Source organism: Mercenaria mercenaria, chromosome 19 (genome assembly GCF_021730395.1).
Source record: "Mercenaria mercenaria strain notata chromosome 19, MADL_Memer_1, whole genome shotgun sequence".
Lineage (NCBI taxonomy): Eukaryota > Metazoa > Mollusca > Bivalvia > Venerida > Veneridae > Mercenaria > Mercenaria mercenaria.
The window spans coordinates 15,827,396-15,850,154 of NC_069379.1; the positions used below are offsets into that span (position 1 = coordinate 15,827,396).

General features: G+C 36.0%; 1 protein-coding gene across 1 annotated transcript in view; it reads right to left on the reverse strand.

Annotated features, from left to right (window-relative positions):
- Positions 1-991: 991 nt before the first annotated feature.
- Positions 992-22,759, reverse strand: part of LOC123543185 (uncharacterized) — a 28,220-nt gene continuing 6,452 nt past the window's right edge. Inside the window, exons 7-12 of the mRNA XM_045329274.2 lie at positions 15,593-15,689; positions 14,616-14,803; positions 13,373-13,553; positions 12,153-12,265; positions 6,124-6,285; positions 992-1,052 (exon numbers count right to left, since the gene is read on the reverse strand). Of these exons, the coding sequence (XP_045185209.2) occupies positions 6,124-6,285; positions 12,153-12,265; positions 13,373-13,553; positions 14,616-14,803; positions 15,593-15,689 (741 nt within the window). The 3' untranslated portion in view covers positions 992-1,052. The remainder of the gene's footprint in view (positions 1,053-6,123; positions 6,286-12,152; positions 12,266-13,372; positions 13,554-14,615; positions 14,804-15,592; positions 15,690-22,759) is intronic.

Sequence of the window (22,759 nt, forward strand, 5' to 3'; positions counted from 1 at the left end):
GATGTAACGCTGTCTGAAGAGGCAAGTGTTTACGTTCAAAAAGCCAGCTGTGACTGGGGTGCTTTGGTTTTTACGAAACGGTAATTATATATTAAATTTGTATGTATTTAAAATATAATACATTCTATTTGCACTGTCCTGATACTTGATAAAATGGTGGTGAGCGTGCGGTGTACCATAAATCAGTTTCAAATTCCCCAGTGAGGCGGTGAACCACAGTGTTTCTTCATTTGTTGTTGTTGTTTGTTGTTGTTTTTCATTGTGTTTTTATTGTGTACAGTTACCTTATGTAAATACCCGCGAATACACTAAATACACTAAATACATGTAAAAGACTTGTTTTAAAATGTGGGAGCTTCCTGGGTACGTGTTAATTCCATTTTGAAAATTAAACCTTTAGGGTACGTGTTAATTCCATTTTGAAAATTAAACCTTTAGGGTACGTGTTAATTCCATTTTGAAAATTCAACCTTTAGGGTACGTGTTAATTCCTTTTTGAAAATTCAACCTTTAGGGTACGTGTTAATTCCTTTTTGAAAATTCAACCTTAAGGTTTGATGTACCTAAGGCCACTGGATAAAATCGTGTGTTTCAGTACAGGACGACGCAGAAATTCAAACTAGTGTAAAGGATCTTCATAATATTTTTATAACTCTGTACGTTACTAAAAGATTCAAACTAGCTAGGTCATTGGACAATTTACATCACAAAATACGTCATTCATTATTTCTACCTGAATTTCTGAAATGAATGCGCAAAAACATTTAAGGAAAACTAACCTTGATTTTTGGCTCTATGGCCATTCCAAGAGAGAAATTATTGTTCTGTAACCTGTCCGCCATTTCCGCCATTATATGACAAGACCAGATGGCTCCCGCGTTGATTCCCTTAGCACGCGTCGTTTCTTTTAGTGTTGCTTGGCCTTAAACTGCATTGTCTGTCACTTCCGGAAGATGCGTGATCGTCCCAAAATAAACAGAGAAACTCAACATGATTTAGATAATTTTAATGTGTTTTCAAGAAACAAATCATATGCAATCAGCAGCAGAACCCTGAAATACAAGATAAATCAATATTAATACCTACTCTCACAAAATGTTGACAAGTTTTGTATATACCTTACTTAAATACATGTAATCAGATTATTGCCCTCTACCAAAACGGGGCGAATGTCCTATTTCCTGCCGCGGGACCTGGATTGAATCTTAATTGAAGACACACATAACCTACCTTGTGAAAGTATAATTTCATAAAATAGTATTTTTGAAAGTTAACAAATAATCTGTTGTAGTTGATGGATGGATGGATGGATGGATGGGCAAGCGGACGGCTTAAGGGACTGAAATAAATGATCTGTATATTCTTCATATTGTTTTCTTGTGTACTAGATTGTTTTTTCCGGGGATTTAAACCATGCCGGAAAAACCAATCCGGTACCACCATGCAAGATGACTCTCTTGCTGTTAATGACAACTAACGATTCATGCATTCATTCATTCATAATAATACTTTATTTATGTATACTTCGATATACCTTAATTCTCATTATATTCTATGTCCTAGGGTTCATTACATAATCTTTTGCATATCTAAAGTACTGACAGAATCCACCATTAGTGACTAACAGAATATAATAATCTGTAACTGATCGTAGGTGCAGATGGGAATATACGGCTTGTGGATTATTGTTTTGACGGCAGCGAGGTTCTACCGAGTTACCGCTACAGTAGTTACCTTCTCGCCGGAGAGCCCAATCTCCATCTACACACAGTGGTAGGTATTTATTTCTGGCATACCAAATCATACACTCATTGTAGCATTCCTTCTTACAGTAGCGTATTTAAAGAAAGCGCGGAAGATAAACGTCCATAAGCAGAAAAGACGTCATGACATTTTAATTACACACGAAAACAACGTTCAAGTTTAGATTTATCATTTGTAGCGTAACGCTCTGTTTTTTCCTTTTTTGTTTTTTTCCCCTTCAAATTACTTATTTCAAATCGAGAAATATACTAAAAGGAGCAAAAAGAAGCTACCAAGGTACTTGATTGTTATCAAGTAACATAAACAAAATATAATAAATGCACGATTAGTTTTTACAGCACGGGAGTCATCTGTTTTGACCGTACCAGACTACCAGACAGGCTTTGCCTGCATAGGTAACATCATAGGAAACGCCAGTCCGGTGTTAAAGAAAGACGGACGGACGGAGGAAACAAGATAATGCTTCCGTTTCCACAATGGATTTGGTGTTGTTATATTTTCTGGTCCTTTGGGATCATGGAGTCCATTCAACATATGTGTAATAGAGTTCCGCTTTAAGCGGTGCTAGGGGCGTGACATGTGTTGCACATTCCATAACCTCTCATGAACAGACTCAATCAAATCGAGTCTATTATTATTCTTCTTGGTTGCATTCTTTGCTTCCAGAGGATCATTTTACAGATTTTATATTCTACTTAAATAACCAACTTTCTTGAAAATATATTTCTGTTACAGCAACAAAACTAGGACGCATATGCTCCATATTACTATCTATTCATAAACAAAGATTCATAGTTACCAATGGAACATAGTCCCGGGCTAGTGCACTGCCTCTAACGTTACTAGCCTTTAATCGGGCTGAAATCATTGAAACTGCCTATGGATAATGGACACGGGCAAGTGCACTGCCTATAACGTTACTAGCCTTTAATCGGGCTGAAATCATTGAAACTGCCTATGGATAATGGACACGGGCAAGTGCACTGCCTATAACGTTACTAGCCTTTAATCGGGCTGAAATCATTGAAACTGCCTATGGATAATGGACAGGGGCATGTGCACTGCCTATAACGTTACTAGCCTTCAATCGGGCTGAAATCATTGAAACTGCCTATGGATAATGGACACGGGCAAGTGCACTGACTATAACGTTACTAGCTTTCAATCGGACTGAAATCATTGAAACTGCCTATGGATAATGGACACGGGCAAGTGCACTGCCTATAAGGTTGCTAGTCTTCAGTGAAAGCTGAAATCACTTTAGTTACCTGTGGAACATGGGCCTGGCTTAGAGCACTGCTTATACTGTTACCATGGAATATGGACACGGGCTTGTTCACTGCCTATAACGTTACGATACTAGCCTTCAATCGAGCTGAAATTATTGTAACCAACTATGGCACATGGACCCAGATTAGGACATGGACGAGAGCTTGTGCAGTGCCTATAACGCTACGTTACTGGCCTAACATCGAGCTATAGTCATTGTAATCAACTATGGATCATGGGCCCGGCTTAGTGCACTGCTTCTACTGTTACCATGAAACATGCACACGGGCTTGTGCACTGCCTACAACGTTACGTTATTAGCCTTCACTGGAATTGAAATTATTGTAACCAACTATGGCACATGGACCCAGATTAGGACATGGACGAGAGCTTGTGCAGTGCCTATAACGCTACGTTACTAGCCTAACATCGAGCTACAGTCATTGTAATCGACTATGGATCATGGGCCCGGCTTAGTGCACTGCTTATACTGTTGCCATGAAAGATGTACATGGGCTTGTGCACTGCCTACAACGTTACGTTATTAGCCTTCACTGGAATTGAAATTATTGTAATCAACTATGGCACATGGACCCAGATTAGTGCACTGCATGGGACATGGACGAGGGCTTGTGCAGTGCCTATAACATTACGTTACTAGCCTTAAATCGAGATCAACTATGGCACATGGACCCAGATTAGTGCACTGCATGGGACATGGACGAGGGCTTGTGCAATGCCTATAACATAACGTTACTAGCCTTAAATCGAGATCAACTATGGCACATGGACCCAGATTAGTGCACTGCATGGGACATGGACGAGGGCTTGTGCAGTGCCTATAACATAACGTTACTAGCCTTAAATCGAGATCAACTATGGCACATGGACCCAGATTAGTGCACTGCATGGGACATGGACGAGGGCTTGTGCAATGCCTATAACATAACGTTACTAGCCTTAAATCGAGATCAACTATGGCACATTGACCCAGATTAGTGCACTGCATGGGACATGGACGAGGGCTTGTGCAGTGCCTATAACATAACGTTACTAGCCTTAAATCGAGATCAACTATGGCACATGGACCCAGATTAGTGCACTGCATGGGACATGGACGAGGGCTTGTGCAATGCCTATAACATAACGTTACTAGCCTTAAATCGAGATCAACTATGGCACATGGACCCAGATTAGTGCACTGCATGGGACATGGACGAGGGCTTGTGCAGTGCCTATAACATAACGTTACTAGCCTTAAATCGAGATCAACTATGGCACATGGACCCAGATTAGTGCACTGCATGGGACATGGACGAGGGCTTGTGCAATGCCTATAACATAACGTTACTAGCCTTAAATCGAGATCAACTATGGCACATTGACCCAGATTAGTGCACTGCATGGGACATGGACGAGGGCTTGTGCAGTGCCTATAACATAACGTTACTAGCCTTAAATCGAGATCAACTATGGCACATGGACCCAGATTAGTGCACTGCATGGGACATGGACGAGGGCTTGTGCAGTGCCTATAACATCACGTTACTAGCCTTAAATCGAGATCAACTATGGCACATTGACCCAGATTAGTGCACTGCATGGGACATGGACGAGGGCTTGTGCAGTGCCTATAACATAACGTTACTAGCCTTAAATCGAGATCAACTATGGCACATGGACCCAGATTAGTGCACTGCATGGGACATGGACGAGGGCTTGTGCAGTGCCTATAACATCACGTTACTAGCCTTAAATCGAGATCAACTATGGCACATTGACCCAGATTAGTGCACTGCTTATACTGTTACCAAGGAACATGGACACAGTGCCTATAATATTGCCAATTCTTAAACCGGGCTGATATCATTGAAATTATGTATGAAACATGGGCACGGGCTAGTCTTTACTTGGGCTGAAACCGTTCAAATTATCCATGAAACATGAACCCAGATTAGTACACTGCCTAAAACGTTACTAGCCTATCATCGGGCTAAAATCATTGAAATCACCTAATGAACATAGTTCCGGGCAAGTGCGTGATCTATAATGTTACTAGACTTTAATCGAGCGTAAATCAATTTAAATACCTATGGAGCATGGACCTTGGCTAATGAATTGCCTATGACGTTTCCAGTCTTTCATTGGGCTGAAATCACCGGAATTACATATGGGACGTTGACACGAGCTTGTCCGCTGCGTATAACGTTACTATGCTTTAACCGACCCGAAATCAATGTAATGACCAGGCTTAAACTGGCCCGAAATCAATGTAATAACCAGACTTTAACCGGCCTGAATTCAATTTAATTACCAGGCTTAAACCGGCCCGAAATCAATGTAATGACCGGGCTTAAACCGGCCCGAAATCAATGTAATAACGAGGCTTTAACCGGCCCGAAATCAATGTAATAACGAGGCTTAAACCGGCCCGAAATCAATGTAATAACGAGGCTTTAACCGGCCCGAAATCAATGTAATAACGAGGCTTTAACCGGCCCGAATTCAATGTAATAACGAGGCTTTAACCGGCCCGAATTCAATGTAATAACGACGCTTAAACCGGCCCGAAATCAATGTAATAACGAGGCTTTAACCGGCCCGAATTCAATGTAATAACGAGGCTTAAACCGGCCCGAAATCAATGTAATTACCAGGCTTAAACCGGCCCGAAATCAATGTAATAACGAGGCTTTAACCGGCCCGAATTCAATGTAATAACGAGGCTTTAACCGGCCCGAATTCAATGTAATAACGACGCTTAAACCGGCCCGAAATCAATGTAATAACGAGGCTTTAACCGGCCCGAATTCAATGTAATAACGAGGCTTAAACCGGCCCGAAATCAATGTAATTACCAGGCTTAAACCGGCCCGAAATCAATGTAATTACCAGGCTTAAACCGGCCCGAAATCAATGTAATAACCAGGCTTTAACCGGCCCGAAATCAATGTAATTACCAGGCTTAAACCGGCCCGAAATCAATGTAATTACCAGGCTTAAACCGGCCCGAAATCAATGTAATAACTAGGCTTTAACTGACCGAAATAAAAGTAATAACCAGGCTTTAACCTAAATCATAGTAATTACCTATGGAACATGGACCTGGGCTAGTGCATTGCCTACCACGTTACTCGCCTTACAGTACCACATGCCCGTATGATCTGTGGGATTGTATGTTTTCACAAACAGGGTTGACTGAAACTTTTCATCCGAAAACTCTACACCTGGAGGAATACCATGTGATCCCGCCTGAAAAGCAAAGAGTTGTTATTTTTGTTTCTATTTTAATCATCTATCTAACGGAAGTCTTTAAGTGCCGTGTGGCGGCCGTTTAAATGTATTAGTTTTAATTATATTCAACTGAATATTCTTTATTGTGGTATATTCTGAGGTAGCTATCGCGGTATTTAAATTGTTGATAAAGCAGATTTTTAAATATGTTATCTCAATAGTCGAAAGTTTTCTTGAAATATTTTTGCGATTATTTACATGATTATCATGATTAAATTAAGAAATAATATATCTCATCCAGTGATTTGTCGTTGAATAAATCATTGTTCGGAGTTCAGATGCGAAGGAATTATATTACGAGGGCGCAGCCCGAGTGATATAATAATACGCATCTGAACGACAAACAATGATTTATTCAAGAGCAAATCACTAAATGAGATATATTATTTCGATTCTAACACGTTACCAAGGATTTTTAAGTACATCCTTGACAACATTCATTTAATATTTGCCCGTTTTCAATCGGTTTCTTTTCCAGCGCGCCGCTATGCCGTTTGACGCCATGACGTAATAATTGTGACGTCAGAACAGTGATTTGTTGTATAATAATTCACTGTTTTTCTGCCATCTTTGTTTAATAGGAAAATGAATCGGATCGTGTTAGAATCAGTGTTTTTACGTAAGTGTTCATAACTGCCATATATTAGCTAGATAGCTATCTTGAAACTTTAGAAAAATATATTGATATTTCAGATTTTTCTGAAAACCTCATCTAAACAGACTAAAGTATTCTGGAAATATAAGTTTTTGCGACAGTTGTGATAGTTGTGAGCATCATCGCAACATTTTGCACTAGCAACACTAAAACATACTCGGACGAAGTGATTCTAATATAGTATAGTATGTATGTGTATTGGTTGGCGTGGCACTTAAAAAAAGGGAAATTATCTGGTAATATGTCCGGGAATCCTTCAGACCGCTGATATACATGTTGTCGGGTTGTGTTAATACATGATGCATGAGAGTGATTATTATATTTTCTTACTTTCGAATAAAAAAAATAAATATCCAGACTCCTTTTGAACGGTTGGACACGGTGAATTGTGTTTGCATTTAAATTGGAATATTTGAATGGCACTTTTCTGCGTGCCAGTTCTTTCACTTGATGTTGCGTGACTCATGAATACAGCGCCAGAGAACACTTTTTATAAGTGCCACGCCAACCAATACACATACATTAATTCTCACACTGGTTATTCGGGTACCTACTCGTGTGAGCGATACCGCCCTCGTGTGATTAATGTACATGTTGGTGAACAGGAAATTCACACCTATAACAGGTAATTATTCCATATTTTACTGAAGATTTGAAAAGTTTTAGTATTAAATGTGTAAGATCATACCTTAACTATATCCATGTCAAATATCTATTTCATATGATCTGAATAACTGTGAAAAAATACGTTTTTTGTCGTGGAAATGAAGATATTCTAAGGCGATGGTATATATTTTCACGATTAATGGTATTAATTCGGACTATATTAGGAACTTTTTGTTAGGAAAATGAAAAGCAGTCATTCTGTGTATTAGCCATTGCTTTCATTACACAAAAACTTGAAGCATAGTAAAATTAGATCGATTTTTTCGAAGACAGTGTCTAGAAAATAAGATACCTCTGACGATGTACCATGGTACCATCCTCGTTGTTTCTGTCAATCCAGCGGATACCGTCCTCGTTATTGAAATGAACATTACATTGACGCAGACCCCTTTTCTAAAATTTAGCGATAATATGCAATGACCAGCTAGGATGAAGATAAAACTTTGGTCTTTTATACCCTCCAGCTACTGGAAGCAGCCTATCCGAAGAAAAACTTCTCACATAATTTCTTCAAGTTCTCTTTCAAGATCCATCTACATAGACACTTTCTTAGGTGTATTTTCAATTGAATATTGCGACCGTACGTTTTGTCTTGTTATTTAAGTTGTTATGGGGTACAAAATGTTTGCAACAAAAAATTAATTTTGTTCAGAAATGATATGATTTTTTGTCAAATATTGTATTGCGATCGATCCACGTTTAATTTCATTTTGAGGAATAAAGCCAGTTATTCGGTCGAAAATGTGCTTCGTTTGAGTAGTCGAAAGAAGTCAGTAGTAAACAGATCCTTGTTTCACATTTTTTTTTGTGTGTGCGAAAATTCGTGTAGAACAAGTGCATTAATCACAACTTTTTATTGCTGGAATACATAATGCATGAAATGAGATGAGATATGTTTATAGACTTCACATACAAGTTTTGCAGATCGAAACCGAAAGAAGGGGGTTGGGGTTTATTGTGCGGACAGGAGCATATACGCGCCATTTTAGGGTAGCAGACCACTGACCGGCATTTTTACTAAGAACTATTCAGCTCCCTCTTTATTTTTATCGTTACTTTAACTTATGATAGAACTTTCATGAAAAATAGGTGTTGGAAAAAGTGATGTTCTATTAAGGTAGGTAAAGAGGGCATGAAGTTTAGTAGGTTTGCAGGTTTGTCGATCAATTCAAGCCCCGAGCAATTTGCTTATCATCTAACTGTTGAAAGCAGAGCTAAAATGGTGGGGAAATGAAAAGAAAAAAAGAAAGCGACGAGAAATTTTGCTTCTTCTTGGTAACCATTTGTACATTATTTCAAAGTCATTATAGCTCGTCTGATTCTTAAACTTTAACAAAATATAATCTTACCTGTCTTATAGTCTGTTGCTAATTCTGTATTGCAAATGATGATAATGAATCTAAAGGCAGGAAATTAAAGTATAAAAAAAAAACAATCTGCTCATATATTGTGCCATTGTAGATAACAAGAAAGCGTTTGATTCTGTCGATCGTATGTTTTTATGGAATAAATTACTACAGCATAGCATTGATGAGAAAGTCTTTAAGGCTGTATATTATGCAATATATGATAAAGTCAGATCTTGTGTAAAGAGTAGCTAAAGTCTATCAAATGTCTTTATTAACTCAACTGGTGTACGACAAGGTGAACATTTATCACCAATATTATTTCCTGTTTTCTAGAATGATTTAGTCTCATATATGCCTAACTATTGTTCAGGACTAGTTGAAATATCAAACAATGTATATGACCTGCTATTATTATAATAATGCGGCACTTGAAGTAGTAGATGACTTCATTTATCTAGGAATTAAATTTAACTACAATGGTAACTTCAATAAAACTAAAATATATTTGTTGAAAAAGACGTTAAACCCGAACACACACACAAAATATATTTGGTTGACCAAGCTAGAAAGGCTATGCATGCTCTGTTGAAAAAAAAATGTATGAAGTTGCAGCTTAGTATTGATTCACAGTTACATTTATTTGAGTCTGTGGTTCAACCAATATTACTTTATGGATCAGAGGTATGGGGATGTGGTGATGTAAGCATTGTTAAACAGCTTAAATTTTTAAAAAACATTACTGAAGGTTAAAAAGTCAACACCTTATGTCATGGTTTTTGGTGAGCTTGGGGTATTACCAATAGATATTATAATTAGAAATAGAATATTGAACTACTGGTGTACAATTTATTAAATGGTAAACAAGAAAAGATAAACTGTATACTTTACAGGTTCATGTACAGACTCCATCAGCAAAATGTAAATTATTGTTCTTGGATTTCATATGTAAAAGAATCTTTAGAACAATTTGGATCTGCTGAATCCTGGTTGAATCAGTTAGTACTTTCACCAGTGTATTTCCGCAATATTCTTATTTTAGAATGTCCCTACATTGATTTGGACAGAGTAAAATATATACCAAATGACTTTCAACTGTTAAATGTAATGTCATTTCAACGTTTATTTCAAAGTAATGATAGTACTCTTTTTAAGTTAGCATTGTTTATACAGAAAATACTTCAAATTTTTAGGTAGGAATAGGTTTTTGTCACTGGCAGTTATTTGCTGGCCAGTTAAAACAACGTTTTCCACCTGGTTAATTCTAAATGTACACCATCTTCTACTTTTTAGCTTACAAAATATTTGTATTAGATCTATTATGACCGTAAAACTACTGTTTTATTTTATGTATTAGTGTTTGTTTTGTTAAATATGTTGTTATTATAATGCTGATACCGTATGGGTCTAGTTGTAAATAAAAATCTTGAATCTCACAGATTTCCTCCCTAGACGTACATTTAATGTTTTCAACCGCTGTGAGGAATGTGTGAACAAACAATAAAAAGAGATAGAATCTGATACCCAGACTTCCATATCTGCTTCTTCAGTTAGTCACCTGTAAGACACTTATACAGTCGTGTATATTGTATGTACTTGTAAACAAGTCGCCAAATTAGCACTACCTTAATAGAGGGTGCGCCTATGAACAGAGGCGAATATTACAAGATACGATAAAAGGCAGATTTATGAAGCCGGAGCATCTCCCTAAACGAATACATGCCCAGAGAGAGGGTCCACTTTCCCTTTCAGGAAGAAAAAATGGTTTTTATATTTAAGCACTTTTGCTCGGTGTGCGACAAATTTGGTCGTTTTCATTATGAGACTGAAGGAGAAAAAGAAGAACTTCAAGAAGGCAAGATGATAGAATGCGTAGAATAGAGGGTGGTTGTGAGGGAAGATTTAATTTTGGTGAAATACTGCTAACACGATCCACTCCCATTCTTTACATCTTTAAAGTTAAAATTCTAATCAAATAGATCAACTAAAGGTCGGGTTTCACATTTCCAGTTCTTATTTCAAGATCCTCAAAGCAATTACCTTCAGTTGCGTTTATTTAGTGTACCGTATGCGGAAGCAATCGCTGCAGGGAGTTTTATAAATGTTCATTGACATAACGAGGACGGTACCCATATGCAAACGGGCAGGTATCTTTGTTTATTTTCATCCATCGTCAGAGGTACCATCACAAACAGCAACAGGATGCATATAATTGAAATGTTATCAACAAAAAGAACTTACAGGTACATGATTCAAACGTGTTGTAGTTGAGTATGTATAGTTCTACCAAGGTGAGTGGCAAATTCAGTTATCTCAACTTTGAACAAAGAAAAATACGTCTCAAAACGTCAAAATACGTAATTTTCGCTACATTTCTTTAAATTTTATAGTCATATCAATATTATTGAGAACTGATATTTTCACCAGTGCGAATTAATGCATTGCCTCGGACGAATCTGTCTTTAAAATGTTCAACATTCTTAAATATGTGTCATACGTTGGCATTGTTTTTATATACCCTAAACAACCTACATGTACATTAATCACACGAGGGCGGTATCGCTCACACGAGTAGGTACGCGAATAACCAGTGTGATTCTTCGCAAGGGAATTTTTCTGGTAATATGTCCGGGGAATCCTTCAGACCGCTGATGTACATGTTGTCGGGTTGTGTTGATACATGAGGTGAATTCTGTTTGCATTTGAATGGCACTTTTCTGCGTGCCAGTTCAATCATTTCATTATTACAACTTGATGTTGCGTGACTCCTGAATACAGCGGCAAAGGACACTTTCTATAAGTACCACGCCAACCAATACCCATACATATCATCAAATGAATAAAATATCTAGAAAAAAAACTATATTAATTGGTATAATGTTTTCAGAATAATACACACATTTCCTGGAAAGTTTAGAATAGTATCGCGACACCTACCTAGCTATCTTGTAGCAGAAATTTGCCACCATACTTCCGTACATCTAGATTTGTACTTTCTTCTATCACAAATGTTATTTTGATATAGATATTTCGTTATACCATTGTTTACCTAAAATACTGCAGAAATTAGTTTCTCAGATTGAATGTATGCATCTCAATGTTTTGTATAGACAACCCTCACATTTTAGAATAGATATGAAAACGAGGCATGTACTTACCGAATCTGGTATGAAATCCCACTTGATAAGAGGAACCGGATATCCGGTGACCTGACATTGCATGGCAAAGTTGTTGGATACTGGCGGTTTTTCAATGTGTACTGTCGGTTTTTCTGTTGAATTTATATATAATTAACCTTTAGCCTGCTGACGGCAAGTGAGTTTGCCCTTGCGACCAGTGCAGACCAAGATCAGTTTGCACGATCCTAGACTGCACTGTTTGCTATTCAGTCAGTAAATTTGAATTATAAATGGTACTGCCCAAATTGAATGATAAACTAATCCATTTAAGAAATACAGCAGGGTAAAAGTTAACAACTGTGACGGGAGTTTCTCTAGATGTGGTTTACTTTCCAGAGTATAGCTACAATCGGTATATTCATCTATAGACAGTTTTGTTAATAAATGTCATTCAATAGTGCCTCCGTAGATAATAAAGCAAAGAGATGCAAAAGTGATTAATCAATAATTATTATTAATAAAAAAAAGAAACGGTAACGAGAGTTATCAATGATTTTTGCCGAATTTGCCATTTCGTTGGAAGAGAAAGTATTCTCAGTTAGACATTAACTTGAACCTGATGGGTCTTTGTTTGGTATATAGCAACAATGACACACTGTTGAACAAATGGCTTTTAATTGTGGAGGAAGACCTGAGGTGACATTTTCGACATTGTTTGATGGACGGGCTGGAGCAACCTGGATGTTTGAACCGCCGACATTCCGTAAGCGTGCTGGACGATTTTCTCATATGTAGAAATCTACGCCCTACGTGAGATTGCGAAACCGCATCAATGAAAGGCGGCAAACGATTCAAAGTCGTCGGCGTTAACCACACTGCCATATAGGTCGTGCAGACTGATCATGATCTGCACTGTTCGCTATTCAGCTAGTATCTTTTTGGTAAGCACCCTTTTAACAGTTAATGGCACTGTCCAAATTGAAAGATTGACCAGTCCATTTTAGAAATTTAGCAGGGTAAGAGTTAAGAACGTATGAATATATCTACCAATGAAATATTGCACTGACTAATGAATGTCGTCAAGGTAACCCAGTATTACCTTCTTTGTTTCTAGTGAAGAAGCTATTTTTCAGTATGAAAACACCCATCAGTCATACAGAGACTCGAACCCGGAAGAATGGCTACACTCTGTGTCATTAGTATAAACAGATTTGTCAAGGATTCTTGATAGCTCATTTAATTTCTATAAAATTACGTACCTCCATTTATGCCAAGAAAATGTGATTGTTCAACTGTTTGTCCGTTGATTGTAGCCACGCATGTGTAAGTTCCCATTTGTGCCTCGGTTAGGCTGGCAATTTGGAGAGTATCGACGCCAGCTACACTTCCGGCCTGGATCCCTATTTGCTGGCTGGTTATCCCTTTAGGTAAAGTACCTGTCTGAAGTAGCGATAATTCAAACATGTTAATCCTTACCCTGCTAAATTTCTATAATGAACTTGTCCATCTTTCATTTTGGACAGCACCATTAAGTGTTAAAAGGGGTGCTTACCAGAAAGATACTGACTGAATGGCGAACAGTGCAGATCGTGATCAAACTGCACGGATATGCAGGCTGATCATGATCTACACTGGTCGTAAAGGCAGAATCAGTCATGTTCAGCATGATAAGAGTTAAAGGCTGCTGTGTGTACTCTGAAACTTCTCTTTTCCGGAAATTGTGTAAAGCGGACACCCTCTTAAGCAGGTTTGGTCCGAATCGCCTTAAAGTGGAATTATGCGCATTTTTCAAGTAAATATCCAGCTGAAATAGATGTCTGTGTAAAAAGGTTGGAGGAAATTTACTTTTTAACCCAGTATACCAAACTCTTCCTGTTACCAGTACGAAAAAATAACTTTTCAAATATGACTTTTCTTATTTTGACTGGGGCAGGCTTTTTAAGAAAAGTCAAAATTGCACGCAGGAGTTGCTTCCCTTCAACTTCAGAAATCTCTACCTATAGGTAAGGGAGATAATTGCGTAGAAGATTGAAGAAAAGAATGTCCAATTTCTTTATTTCTAAAGAATCAACTTCAAATACTTAAGCATTATCATTTATTTAACACATTTAAATGCACAGCAACCGAAAATTGCTTTTATAAAACATTCACCAAAAACGCACTGTGTGCGGTAAGATGCGCATAATGTCACTTTAACAATAAAAAGCCCTAAAATATATCGTTCCTTTTTGGCTTTTTTTTTCTCTTTGATTGTGAGTGTTTCCAGTGTTAACTATCAAAATTGTTGTAATAAGTAGATTACACTTAAAGATAACCTAAAATGGTCGTTTAATTCAAAACGTTATGAAAGATATTGCCTGGCGATACTCTATATCGCGAAAACAAGTGACAAAGTGTTAAATAAATACGTTAAGCATTTAATTGTGAAATGAAATGAAATGCTTAATCAATTAAAAACTGGTCCGAATTTTTTTTTCAATCACGTAAAATCTTTTTTCTTACACCGTTGAATTTCCATGTATACGATTGTGCAGGAGGTGATGTTACGCAGGTGAGCTGGGTACTATTCATGTAATTATCCTTGTCGGGTCCGTTTATCACCACCTGAGGCGGCGGAGTCGTCGGGATTGTTGTTGTTGCTTTTGTTGTCGGTCTGGTAGTGAAGGCCACTTGTGTAGGTGCTGCTGCGGCTTAAGATACATAATATTGTGCAGTTTACATTTTCGTGGCATAATATCTCACAGAGTATTAAAGAGATAGACGAGTCCTTATATTCAGGATAATGCATATTTTTAACACTCGAAAAATGTTTCGTTTTTTTATTAAAATATGATTGGATTTTTTTTTTTTTTTCATGTTTTTCTTTTTAAATTATCTTATTCTGGTAACTGAACCTAAACATATTTCAATAATTTCACTTAAAATGCTGATATTTAAGGCCGAATATATCCCTAAAATCTTTGCATATCAGATGCGAAGATATTGTATCACGAGGGCGCAACCGGTGTGATGTAATAATACGCATTTGAAAAACAATGGTTTAATTCAAGAGAACATCACAGTTATACATATATCATTTCGTTCTACCATGATAGTAATTTATTTACATTTTGACAGCATCCAGCAAAAAGTTGCCTGTTTTATTTGGCAACATTATTTTTCGATTCCCGCACGATAATTTAAACGACAGCATGTTTATATTATTGTTTGATTGTTATGGTTCTCATGCATCGCTGAACTCAAAAAGGATGTCAATGATAGAAGTTAAATGGATTGCATACTGTAATGTTTTACAAAAATATTTTCTGTACTGAAACCTTTTAATGAAGAAAAAATCATAATTATCAAACATGTTATCGTTTGTTTTATAGTGCGGGATGTATATCTATTGGAAAATAAATCGAGCCGTGTTTGAATTTAGGAAAACTCTGTAAGTGTTGGCAGTCAATCTTTAAGGGGTGAAAAAAAACCGTACGTACGCATCCATTTATCACAGGCAGCATAGTTACAGAGATCCGTCTGATTACAGCATACAACACAGGCCTGGGGGTAGGCCAGCTTCAAGGCATTACATTGCTGGGCAAAAGAAGAAAGTAAAATTCTTAAGCACTGACAGTCACTGTTTAAAGTAAAGTATATCACGTATAATAGGTACAAAGATCTCTTTAAACAACTTAAAATCCCTCAAGACGCATATTATGATTGGAAGTTTTAATTTTTCCTTTCAAGTATGACTATCAACAATGAGGTATTGGACCCCTAATAATAATGTTTAAAAAAAACGGCATTTGATAGTAGATTCTTAAAGTTGATCGTGCTTCACCCTGTGTTGCAATTTTTAATCAACTTTTACCGTGCCGATTTTTTTATAAATTTTGTATTTATGGTATTTCCTCAAGCTCAAGTAGAGACAAATTTCAAAGTGATGGCCACTATCCAAGACGATTGCAGATAATTCATTATACAATTACATGTAATTTTAATAAAAGAAACACCAAACTATTGATAAACAATTATAAAACACAAAATAAAACTGACAATATCATTTTTGCTATGGTGCCTCAAGTAAACAGATTTAATGAGTCAGAATTCTAACTCCAACATTGGAAAAATTAAGGTCTAATCCTGCGTGTCTGTTTTGAAGTTTGCTCACTTCATTCAAAAATAGCCTTGGGACAGATGTAAAACCTATCTACATTTCTTCTACAATATGTAATCTAAAGAGTGAAGGCAAAATAGAGAACTTTTACCACATGTAACTCAGTATTTTTAAAGATGTCTAACTCCACCCCTTCAGTGTTTCAGTGTTAAATTCACTTTGAACAGCAAGAAATCGCAAGCTTATCAAATGAAATTTTTCCAATTTTGTACAATAAACCAATAATAAGTCTTGAAAAAAAGTAAAAACTTGCTAGAAAAAAGAAAAATAGGGAAAAAGAATTGGTCCCAGTGGGGCTTGAACCTACGCCCCCTCCCACCCCCTTCCTGAAAATTGCAGTCAAAGTAGGTTTATGGTAGGAATTGAATACTCTTAAAAATTGAGGTACTCTGTTACGGATCTAATACCCAGTAGGGGAAACTTCCCGATCAGGAAATTATTTATGGGTTTTTCCCTACTTCCCGAACAGGAAACTTGTTACTTATTATAGTAACATGCTTCCCGTTCGGGAAGTAAAACCACTATATTTTATGTAGGTTCATTAAAAATGCCCGGTGCATAAGACTATACATGAGATCTCGAAATTGAATATGCCATATTGAACTTAAAAGACATATCTAGATTTCTACCATTCAGAATTTTTTTTAAATGCCTTAGTATTTTTTTAATTTCACATTGAATCTGCCCTTTTTCTGAATGAACTGCAAAAAAGCAGAGTTTCCCGATTTGGAAACCAAACTTCCCGATCAGGAAATTCTTCTTATTTTCGTGGTACATCTTTTTATCATTCTAAATGAAATATCGAGACAGACGAAGTCATAAGAACCAGAAGAACCATTTCAAAGGGACATCTGAAAAAAGCTTGATAAACTCAAAGAAGTATAAAATACTTTATATTTTTATAGCTCTTTGATAAACTACATAAAATAGAAAATCACAAAACTAGTGTCATATTGCAAAGGCTGTGTCTCCTACATTGAAAACTTTAAAACTATTATACAGAATGCAAAGAAAATAGATCAAGCAACACAGACCGATATTATTGAACACATGTATGTGTACAGGTACATTTTTTACCTTAATTGATGCCAAATCTTTCAGTAATATATTCACAGTATCTAGTTTGATACAAAGTGATATTTAGAAATACCAAAAGCAGGACGATATTCGATGCTAGATGTTTTTCAATGTAAAATTCTGATTTTGTTCACGAGGGATACATAATGCTTTTCCAGATTGTTTGTATTCTTCACATGAATATTTTACAAAAAAAATCAATTGTCAAGGTGATACAAAATGTATTTTTCAAATTGAAATTTTTTGAAAAACTTAAGAAATTCGAAAAAGTAGCTTTAAGGCAACTGACATGGAAACAGTATGACATATACTGTCATATGCTAGATCCAAAAATATTATTAAATTAAAGTCTGTTCTTTAGCTTACTTATTATACATGATAATATAACAGTACTTGTATTGCAAAACATAACGATAAAATATGAAAGGGGTTTACTTATAATGACATAGAAATAGCAGTGACAAGTCCCTATAAGCTCATGGTTTGGTTTCAGAGTATTATATTGTTTTGGAATACTAGTTTTGATAGGAACAGAGATATTTGACTTTTAAAAAACTTTAATCAAGGGTGACGCCATCGCCAACTCTACTTTTTTCTTTTAAAAATCGAGCTAAAGATTAGAACCAATACTGACAGACAATTAACCTTGTGCTGTTTGATATTGTAACAAAACTGGGGCCATAAGATGCATCTACCTGAAACTGTAAATCTGTTCAAATGCAGCACATGCTCTTTCAGTATTTTGTGTTTTTACTGTGTCAGATGTGATACCTTCAAGAAAAGATGTAACTACTTTGTTTCTTTCACTTTTATATTTATCAAAATCCAAGTTAATCAAGGACTCTGTGTCTCTATTAATAGCTGATACAGAATTACAATCTCTTAATATGTCTTCCTTTTCTGCACACCCAAATGCAAAGGTGACAAATGCTCTTTTAGACTGTTTTAAACCTAAGAGAAGTAAAAAAATATGACTTCAGTCTTCAAAAAGTTATTTACTATCAAAGTCTACACCAATCCACATAACTCTGATTTGACTTATGATATAGTTATTCTCCTTTTTAACTTTGGAGTTTTTGATAAAGTCAAATATCTCTGTAACTATCAAAGTTTTTGACTTGAAACTTACAATAGGTATTTACTGTCAAATTCTAAACCAGAAAACAATCCTCATAACTTGAAATTTGCCAGAGTTAGGCACCTTTTTAACTTTGATTCTGTTGTGTAAAAGTTTTTGATAAAGTCAGATATCTCTGTTACTATCAAAGATTAAAACAGTTTTTTTTGCTATTAAAGTCTACACCAGGAGAAACAATCCCCATAACACTGTTTGAATTTTTATAGAGTTATGCCCCTTTTTAACTTAGATTTTTTTTTTTGGTAAATGTTGTTGATGAAGTCAAATATCTCTGTTACTATCAAAGATTTTGACTTGAAAATTAAAATAGTTTTTTACTATCAAAGTCATCACTAAGAGAAAGAATCCTCATAACTCTGATTTGAATTTTGACTGTTAAAATTTGTACTTGCAAAACTCTAATTCAGAGTCAAGCACTGACATAAGCCGAGCATGCTGTCTTATGGACAGCTCATGTTATTCATCTGGGGCCGTATTCATAACGCATCTTATAAGTACAAGAAATTGATTGTTTACTTAAGTATTACTTAGGTTAGAAATTTATTTTACTTAAGTATATTTGTTATTCATAAAACAACTTGATAAGTAATTCTTGTTTTTTATTGTGGACGAAAACATTAAAAAAAAACAACAACATTAATTTCAGACAGATACAACATGCACAATTATGTTTAAAGTGCTTTTATCTGAAAACAACACTTTAATCGTACTTACAACGCTTTTGTATTTTCTGACTTAAGTTATTTCTTACGTATCTTAGGTTTTAGCTGTTTTATGACTACAACTTAAGTTTTTACTTAGACTTAAGTTGAAATCACCCAAACTTAAGTAAAATCTTAAACTTAAGTCAAAACTTATACTTAACATGCTTTATGAATACGGCCCCTGGTTGCTATCTTACGTTAATGAAGTGGCTGACATCACAGGGAACTTAGCAACTGAAATTTCTTCTGTCTTACTGTATAGGAGCCATTGACAATGATCAAATAGTTGGAAAAACATGGTTAATTAAAACTGATACCAAAGTTAATGCAACATCATTTTGCGCAGTAGATTTGAATTCAGAACATCAGTAGGTAGTGAAAACTTATAAAAACAAGAAGGTGTAAAGAACAAAACAGGCCAGTATTATGATTCAATTTATGACCCACATTATGAATATTTGTACATTGTTTTCAACAAAGAAGATTATTTCTGAAGAGCAGAGATCCGCATTTTGTTGAATTCAATTTCTCTGATAGTATTGAAAATGATAAAAACTGAACAACAGAAAAGTAAAGAAATAACATGTGTATTATGTAGTAACACATACAAGAGATCTTAAAAAGATATAGTTGGGATTTTCTAAAACTACAAAAATGGCCGTAATTCTGACAAAATGCAGATTAGAGTTATGGTTCTTGGACTATATAGTCCCTAATGATCGATGATAAACAAGTGTGCAAAGTTTCAAAACTGTAGCTCTTATAGTTTTTGACCTAAACAAAAAATTTAACCAAGAAACTAAAATTTTCCAAGTACAATAAAGGGCAATTATTTTATCAAAATGCATATCAGAGTTGTGGTTCTAAGGCATACATAGTCCCCTAATGTGCAAAGTTTAGCTGTAACCCTTACAATGTTTGAGAAAAAGTGGACCTAAACAAAATTTTTAACAAACGCAGACACCAACGCCAACCATCAAGTGACGACAATACCTCATAGAGTTTTAAAAAAAACAAAAACAGACGAACTAAAAGGAGAAAGAAATACATTTACGTCAGAAACTATGCTGAAGTCACACAACACAAGATCTTGGAATGTATCTAAAGTAAATATTCAAATAATTGATCCACTGCCTTTGAACCCAAACTCATATGAGTCTGTTAAAATCCTGGGGCACCAGACACATCAAATTACAGGATTACAACTCCCTGAAACCTAGAAATTTGAAATAATTGCTTTTTATAACAAAATAAAAGAATACATTTTCTGAATATCTGCTTTCAGTTTCCTGATTGTGAAGTGACTTAAAGGCTAGGTTTCCCGATCAGGAAGTTAGGTTTCCAATTCGGGAAACTCTGATTTTAAGCAATTTCTGAAGAAAATGGTCAATTTCACTGTCAAATAAAAAATTCAATAAGACATTTAAAAAAATTGTGAACGGTAGAAATTTAGATATATCATTCAAGTTTAATGTGGCATATTTAATTTGCAGATCTTGTGTATATTCTCGTGCACCGGCAATTTTAAATGAAATGGGTCTAAAACTTGCGATATTGCTTCCCGAACGGGAAGCATGTTACTATAAAAAGTAACAAGTTTCCCGTTCAGGAAGTAGGGAAAAACCCATAAATGATTTCCCGAACGGGAAGTTTCCCCTACTGATACCTTAATTTACGTTATTTCCAAATATTACGTTTATTTGCGTATAACCAACCCCGCTTAGCTCAGTAGGGAGTGCGTTGGTCTACGGATCGCGGGGTCGCAAGTTCGATCCCCGAGCGGGGCGTATGTTCTCCGTGACGATTTGATGAAAGACACTGTGACTGAATTCATTCGTCCTCCACCTCTGGTAATTCATGTGGGGAAGTGGGCAGTTACTTGCGGAGAACAGGTTTGTACTGGTACAGACTCCAGGAACACTGGTTAGGTTAACTACCCGTCGTTACATGACTGAAATACTGTTGAAAAAAACGGCGTTAAACCCAAAACAAACAAACAAAACCAACATAGGCGTAATAATATCAAGGATAGCCCTTTCCGCGCGATTGCATGCGTAATCTAACACCATTTAAAAGAAAAACATGAACAAAATGGCGTCGTTTGAAAAATTCGTTCAATATTGTATGCGAAAAATTCATAAAGAAGATAAAATTTAACAAATCTTGTGACAACAAAAACAGTGTGTGAAGTTTGCGAGAAGTTGGACTTTGGAATAGAGAACGACATTGGGCATTCAAAGCGTGGGGAATTAAACATTCGACGTTGGACATTCAAAACAGGAACGAACCCAGAACGACATTTGACATTCGAATCCAGAATGACATTTGACATTCGAAACTAGAACGGTATTAGACATTCAAACCCAAAACGACTTTAGACATTCAAATCCGGAACGACATCGGACATTCGAAATATATAAGAACGAAATGGGCATTCAAACTCAGAACGACATTTGAAGAAAACCCGGCAATGGACTTTCGAAACAAGATCGACATTGCACATTCAACACAATAACGACATTGAACATTCAAACCAAGAACGACATTGAACATTCAAACACAGAACGACATTGGACATTTAAACCCAGAACATTGGACATTCGAATTCCAAACGACATTGGATATTCGAAAAAAGAACGAAATTGGACATTCAAACCCAGAACGACATTCAATTTTGACATTCGAAATAAAAACGGCATTAGCTTTTCAATTTTTTTATGTCGCTCTTATTTCGAATGACCAGTGCCGTTTTGTTTCGAATGTCCAATGTCGTTCTTGCTTCAAATGTCTTCCTTGGTTTGAATGTCTAATGTCGTTCTGGATTTGAATGTCTTTCTGGGTTTGAATGTCCAATGTCGTTCTTAGTTTAAATTTTAATTTTCTGATACGAAGATAAATCAAGCTATTTATTTTTGTAGCAAGCTGCTGTAAAAATGTAAACCGTTACTTATAAATGCAGTACCGAAGTTAACTATAGGCAGTACGCTGAGCGCACTATATACAGACTAGAGGTTAGGGTATAACAAAGGTATATGTCACTTTACTGCCACCAATAGAATCAGTACTGCCTCTAGAGCTAACAAGTGTAAACAAAACGATTAATGGCTATTTCTGTACGTTTATACGTCTATAAACCAGGAAAGGACTTCTTGCTAGTCACCAAAGAATCGCTAGCACGATTTACGAACTTGCAAGAAGTCCTAATGTGGATAATCTGAAAAGTAGATCCTTCGGAATCACAGAGGACAAGGCAAACAGTGAAAATTGCAGACTCGGTTTGCTTGTCTGTCCATGAGCAGTAATGGAAAATGCAACACTGCCCACGCCCCCTACCACCGGCTTAAGCAGTATTTAATCTTCAAGTCTAAATGAGTTGAAATCAATGATCCCGAAAAATAGCACTAAATACTAAGAAAACTTTAAAACAACAAAAATAATAATGACAGCAATGATGGAATTGTTGTAGATGACTACTGTGACGAAAATCATACTAATTATTATTATGATTAATATTATTATTATTATTATTATTTAAACTAAAAAAGTAACATAATTACATAACTGATTT